The sequence below is a fragment of the Temnothorax longispinosus genome, unplaced genomic scaffold (genome assembly GCF_030848805.1).
Source record: "Temnothorax longispinosus isolate EJ_2023e unplaced genomic scaffold, Tlon_JGU_v1 HiC_scaffold_32, whole genome shotgun sequence".
NCBI lineage: Eukaryota > Metazoa > Arthropoda > Insecta > Hymenoptera > Formicidae > Temnothorax > Temnothorax longispinosus.
This window is the reverse complement of record NW_027270143.1, coordinates 251,267-258,021: the sequence shown is the minus strand read 5'-3', so window position 1 is coordinate 258,021 and position 6,755 is coordinate 251,267. Positions and strand designations below refer to the sequence as shown.

At 35.1% G+C, this 6,755-nt stretch overlaps 2 protein-coding genes across 8 annotated transcripts; one reads left to right on the top strand and one right to left on the bottom strand.

Moving 5' to 3' along the window:
* Positions 1–463: 463 nt before the first annotated feature.
* LOC139824298 (uncharacterized) lies at positions 464–2,924 on the bottom strand. Its single transcript, XM_071796821.1, has 5 exons — positions 2,743–2,924; positions 2,323–2,614; positions 1,809–1,989; positions 1,509–1,744; positions 464–1,393 (listed from the first exon to the last, which is right to left on the bottom strand). Exons 1-5 carry the CDS (start codon positions 2,893–2,895, stop codon positions 1,161–1,163), a joined length of 1,095 nt encoding a protein of 364 aa, XP_071652922.1. The 5' UTR covers positions 2,896–2,924; the 3' UTR covers positions 464–1,160.
* A 327-nt stretch (positions 2,925–3,251) lies between these two features.
* Positions 3,252–5,107, top strand: LOC139824299 (probable ATP-dependent RNA helicase DHX37). 7 transcript variants are annotated; one of them, XM_071796825.1, is made up of 6 exons: positions 3,252–3,463; positions 3,527–3,639; positions 3,721–3,927; positions 4,023–4,234; positions 4,314–4,411; positions 4,590–5,107. In XM_071796825.1, exons 4-6 carry the CDS (start codon positions 4,083–4,085, stop codon positions 4,682–4,684), a joined length of 345 nt encoding a protein of 114 aa, XP_071652926.1. In that variant the 5' UTR covers positions 3,252–3,463; positions 3,527–3,639; positions 3,721–3,927; positions 4,023–4,082; the 3' UTR covers positions 4,685–5,107. The 7 variants fall into 7 exon arrangements, with proteins under 7 accessions (XP_071652926.1, XP_071652924.1, XP_071652925.1 ...); XM_071796823.1 differs by having other exon boundaries at positions 3,527–3,644; XM_071796824.1 differs by having other exon boundaries at positions 3,527–3,649.
* Positions 5,108–6,755: the final 1,648 nt, after the last annotated feature.

Below are 6,755 nucleotides of genomic sequence, written 5' to 3'. Positions count from 1 at the left end.
ACTATAAAATGCGTTTGGTATTATGGCTAGTAAATGGAGGATTTATAGGAAACCTATTAATGCATCACTAAAAACAATTGAAAGCATAGTTAAAGCAACTGTCTGGCTTCATAATTTTTTATTATCAACGCCATATTATGCAAATAGTATTAATACGTGTCAAAATTTTGTACAAGAAAATGCAACTGCTTTTGAAAATATTCGTTCAATGGGAAGTAATACACATTCGCGATTAGCAGCACAGATTAGAGATATATTTGCTCAATATTTTGTAGAAGTAGGCTCTGTACCTTGGCAAGATGCATATGTGTTAAATGCATCTACATAAAGCAATTTAATGTTATATTTTAAGAATCATAGCAATTACAAAATATTATATCTTTTTAGTATAAGTTGTATAAAAATAAAATGTACACATACAGGAAATAAATATAAATGTTTTTTCTCTGAATAATATTTATTATAAATCTTTAAATCCTTTTCTTACATAATTATATATCTTAATGTAACATTTGTTATGTAATAAATTTTATTATATAAAATTTATAATAATATAAACGAAATTTATATAATATAAAATTTATGTATGAATTTTTAACAAAACTTTTGGTTTTCTTTAAACGCAAATTATACAGCAAAAACTTAATATAATTTCTTGCTTTTAATGTCGTAATTCAACATTTTTGCAATGAATCAGAAGCTTTTAAAATAAAGAACTCAGTTATATAAACTTTAACTTAAAATGGGTTTTGTATGTTTTGAGCTTAGTTTCACAAGTGTCGGTTAACTTTTAACCTTAGATTAACTCATTTTTCGTCTCCTAACATCTCCCTTAAAAAGAGACGAAGAATGAGTTAATCTAAGATTAAAAGTTAACCGACACTTGTGAAACTAAGCCTTAATGAAAAAAGTGAGTAAACATAAACTTAGTACAGTTTTGCTATGTTCATTTGAACATAGTTACATAAGATTAACCACATTGTATACTGTACGTAATATAATTGTACGTTTGCCTCTTTTAAACTTATTGTGATTATAAAATTATAAAAAAATAGCGCTTCCTAACCTTGTGTGAACATAAACAATACTCATAAACAATAAACTCATATAGTCTCATCTTTGGTTTTTCCATTTTTGATAATTAAATATACGAATATTTCTCACTTATCTTGAAGTTCAAATACAAATGATAATATTTTTCTTTGACATTTTGAAAAGTCATCCTGTGATAATGTACGAAGCTGTGTTGTTAAATAATTACAAAAAGTTATCACTGGATCAGATTTTGTAACGTTTATAGACTTATCTGTCGCTCTTATTTCTGACATAACAGATTGCTGAAGTAATAATAAGTCATCATTCTCTTTGTTCGTATCTATACGTCGTTTCTTTCCTGCTTGCAGATATATACATACATGCACACATAAATACATAAGTAATTGCAATATATGTATAGAAAATATTAGGAATACAATATTCATAGATTTTATAAGTTAAAACATTCATACCTGACATTTGAACATTTGTCCTATCTATATTCTTGCAGCTGCTATTCGGTATCTGTATATTTTTTAATATTTCAGATTTTTCTCTTTTTATAGACGGATTTCTCTTTTGTTGTGTTGATGAATAATCTGATGTTATCGATCTACGTTGATTAGAATAATCAACATTTTGTTGCTCAATATAATGTTTATCACTATTAGTACTGCAAGATGCAGGTAGCTGTATGTTACTGAATGTCCTGAAAATTAATTAATTTAAACATCTTACTTAAAGACTATCATATAATAATATTATTTACGAACTTTCTACGCGTTACTGTTGGTCTCAAAAATCCTAGCAATTCAAAATATGGCCATGATACTGGTTTAGCCTTAGCTTCAGCACCGCTTCCACTTGGAATATACTTCTTTTGTTCGTTTAATTTCCTGACGTAAGTATCTCGTAAATTACGCCACTTAGTATTTGCAGTACCTGGATGTAAATCTTAAAAAAGAAAAAAGACAACATCTATATATAGCAATTCTAAAAATATAAAAATTTCTAATTAATATATATAAAAACCGTTAAAATATACAATCAACAGACACAGGAAAGAGCCATTTACGGTCCAAGCTTGGATCTTAGGTAGCTTAATAATGTTTCTATATTATACGAGTATTTACTAAACTAATAAGTTGGAAAATATGCATATAATATAGAAATAATATTATTAAGCTACTTAAGATCCAAGCTTGGACTGTAAATTTCTCTTTCCTTTGTCTATTAATTAGAAAAAAAAATATTTTTCTTCTTTTCTGCAAAAATTGAACAACTTACTTAATATTTTATCAATCTCTGACCATAAGAATTTAGTCACAGTTGGACCTCGTTTTTCATACGGTATAGTACTGTCCCACAATGGTGCCCGCTTAAAGACTTCATTAATTAATTCTTCTATATTCTGGACTTCGTTAAATAGATGAGTTTCTTCAGTTGGTGATGTCAAATTTGAATCTTCATCAGAGTTTGCATCCAGCAATTTTGAATCTTCATCAGAGTTTGCATCCAGCAATTCACACACATGGTCATCTTCGATTATATATAAGCCACAATCTCCGCAAAGCTTGTACTAAAATGTGATAAATTAAATGTTATATACACTAATTTATTAAATAATATAAATATAAAAAAAAATGAAAAAACGTACATAACCTAGAATACATTTAAATATATTTTATGATAAGCTTTATTAATTACCGTATTGTCATCCATTATACAATCAAAATTCTTCTTAAAAAATATTCTTCTTATTAATCCTTCTTTCTCCTCTTTATTAATCCTTCTTATTCCTTCTTTTTTTCTGCTTGTCTGTGAATCTGTTGTACGTCGTACGAAAAACTTGACAAACATTTCGTACGACGAGCAGCATCGTACGATGAAAATGTCACGTGATACACTCTCTAGAAATCGAGCTCTCCTATTGGATATCGGACGTCGTACGTCGGACGCCGGACTCAATGTGAATCCTCCATAAATAGTCGACTTATAAAAGTCAACGGAAAGTTGACTTATAAGTCGACTTCTAGTCGACTTCTAAAAATGGCGGAATGTCGACTAAAAATCGACTTCTAAATAGTCGACTTATAAAAGTCAATTTTCCGTCGATTTTTATAAGTCGACTTCTAGTCGACTTCTAAAAATGGCGGAAAGTCGACTAAAAGTCGACTTCTAAATAGTCGACTATAAAAAGACGGAAAGCAGTCAAGCGGCGCGTCATCAATATGGCGGCGAATCTCGAGGAGGCTGGAGGAGAAAATTAATGTTTACGCGAGTGCAAGGAATACATGCCGCGAGACAGGACACAATAAGACGTCGAAAAGCGCCGCGCTATCAACCACCGCCACGAAACGTCGTCGTCGTCGTCATCATTGTCTTCCCGTTGACTTCCTCGATTAGATCAGAATACTGGAATTTGACTGTATGTATGTTGCAATATGTTTGAGACGGTTGTCTACATTGTCTACAACAAGAATTGTTACAGAATGCCGTTACCCAACCGACATGGAAGCGAAATTGCTGCGCCAGATAGTTCTTGCAGGTATGGCGGATCTAAAAGAGGATCAGGATAAGGCCAAGTGGAAATATGCTTTAGAGGTTAGGTATGGTGTGTTATTAATTATCATCGATAATTAAGACCTATTGAATGCGACCTCTCTATTCTGAACCATCTTTCAGAACACCATCAGAAATGGAGGAACCTGTGTTCATGCATTCTTCGTGCGTTCTACGGAAAATCAGTCCGGAATAGGTGGTTTATAAAGAGGTGTACGAAACGAATAAGATGTATATGCGAGGTGTCACGGCGATAGAACCCGAATGATTGCCGAAATTCGCTTCCACGCTATGCCATCTTAGTGAATCATTGGTTGATCCACCGCCAAGGTATTTTTATCACAATTGTTGCTTTATAATGTTTTTCCTATTTATTTATAAAGATATTAATCTTCATTATGATCGAATATTATTCTCATTTATAGATATAATCAAGGAACCGGGAAGATCATTTGCCGCGTATCTGGTACATTTGGAAAGGCCGGATGGGGACTACCATCGATGGATATAGAGCATCTGTGGACGGTGTAAAGTGGTTCGCGTATTTCTTCTTGGAGGGTCAAGTGTACCCTAAGCTGAAACGATTTGTTCCGTCGTTGCTGACGACACCTGGGAGCATCACCAAGTCATGGGCCAGGTAAATCGTTATTCTATCTCCTTTCGATTTCACGTTGATTCATCGAATAGATTACATCAATTCAATACGATTTTTTCAGGTTGATACCACGCACTCAAGCAATAGTACAAACGTTGCAGTCGCAGGGAGTCGTGTCCAAATACAAACTGCTAGAAATCTGGGGTTTGGATGAAAAATGTGAGATTTTAATTTATAAAACAATATTTAGATATTATCATCGAGTAGACTTCTATACAATAATAGACCGCTGACAGGCATCTCGGCCGTGATGCTTGCCGCCATATTGATTTTAGTCAAGATATGCTATACTACAGATTCTATACAAGTAGTTTTATACAAGATTTCTATACAATAGTCTGGCATATACAGAATGTCCAAAAGAAAGGGTTTAATACTACAGGAGTAGTGGTTCGATTTCGGCATTCAAGTAGCTACACGTTGAAGGCATGACTTACAAACTTATTGATAACATGTACCAATATTTAACACAAAAACATTCGCCTGCTTCGTTATGTACTGTAATAACGAATGCAGATAAACGCACATCATGAGCAACTGAACACCCGATAGTGACTTAATGTTAATTCAATATGGCCGCACCCTTCACTAACATTTGCACCTCGCACTCGCATCAGCTTTTCGGCAGTGCGTCCATAGATGTTAATGGTCTAGTATAAAAGTCTGTGGATATTATATATTTATAATTTTAGTTCTGTTGTCAGCTTACAAGAAGTGGCTGCCGGAATCCGCGCACGCAGAAGTGGCACAGATATGACGGCACACAGTGGCCGCCTTTGTAATTAAGAATAAAACATTAGGATTGTAATTATACAGTTTTTTAGATAATTAAATTATTTTATATATGAAAAAAAATCGAAATGCATCAGTTTTAGCCTTCCAGCAAAGGGTCGATTGTGTATTTTGAAATAATGAGGTAAAAATTACAAAAGTGAGAAAATTCATTAGCGTATCTACGATTTTATTTATCAGAATCTAATAAAATTTGTTAACTTTTGTCATTTTCACCTTATTTCAAGATACACAACCGACCTCCAGACGTACGCGGCGGTGGTTTATTTTATCGACTTTAAAAGTTGGCGGAAAGTCGACTTTCCGTCATGACGGGAAGTCGACTTGAAGTCGACTTTTTGCTCTTAGGGTAGTTATATTTCTACCAATGATACTCAATTTCCCTGATCCGAACTTAGTATGCACGCTATTTATCCTTTTTACACTTTACATCGTGATTTTGAACAATCCGGAGGATCCCGAAGGGAATTGATGTACCTACACTCGAGACGTTACACTTAATTACACTTTTTGTACTTAGACAACAGACATACACGTTTACGAGACAGACGGACGATAAGGGTGTTACACTTTCATTACACTTTGCTACACTTTCCGTACAAATGACTTAATCATAGGTCTGCGGAACGAGCCAGCGCAAGCTCCACTCTTATATTACACTTTTGCTACACTTTACTACACTTTAGGGTAAAACCTTTATATTTTATCATAATATTATTAATTACAGCGAACCAGAGAGAGAACGGCCAAAATGGAGCTATTCCAGGCCAAAACGTATTACTTTTTACACTTTGTATTATTTTCATATATTTTACTTACACTTTTCTACACTTTAGTGTTTTCTCTACACTTTTATAAGGCTTAGAGCCGAATTAACTTTATTTGCATGATTTCATTATTATTTTGATATTCCCTGTCGATTTTAAGTTTGATTAGCTTTATTCTTGTGGACGCGCGATAGAATTAAGTCGACGCGATATTTACTTTATATACTTACCGTATTTACACCAAGAGGTGCAAGCTTGAGCATCGCCGATGCATTCCATTACGTTGGGACGATTCCTTCGATGAACCCGGGTACCTGTAGAAGAAAAATATAATTAATAACGGATCTAACGACCGTTCGTACTTACCTGGCTTCCATAGGATTCGTCCGTGTGACTTCTTCCGAGTCACTCGATACCGTTCGAGTGACTCTTGATTCGCTCGTGCGAATCGTCGCGGTGCAGCGACGCGAATCGGTTCACGTTACGGCGATAGCCATTCGCGACGTTGCACTTTAGGAGGAGAGTTCCTCCCGAGGGTGTAGATGTCGAGTGCATGAAAACCGACTTTACGCGCCGGTTACACTCAGAGTGTCGAAGGAGTCGTACCGCGTTACACCCGTAGGTACGACTAACCAATAGGAGGACTTCGCGCCTCAATAGGCATTCCGGCGCATGCGTTGCCTCAAAGTGGGGAGACTCGACCCGTTCCTCCAGGACAGTTCGTCGTGAAACTTCGAAGCGGTAACACGTTACGGTGATCGCGCAACAATTCGAAGCCGACGTGGCTTATCCCGTTGACCGCTAGCGTAATTAGCGTGATTCGTAACGACTTGATACGCGATACGGGATAACGATCCATTCGTGTAAGTCGACGCTTAGATAGATACACCCGCGAACGGACGATTAAGCCCGGTTCAGGGAGATGGTTGTAGAAGTGAAGAAAT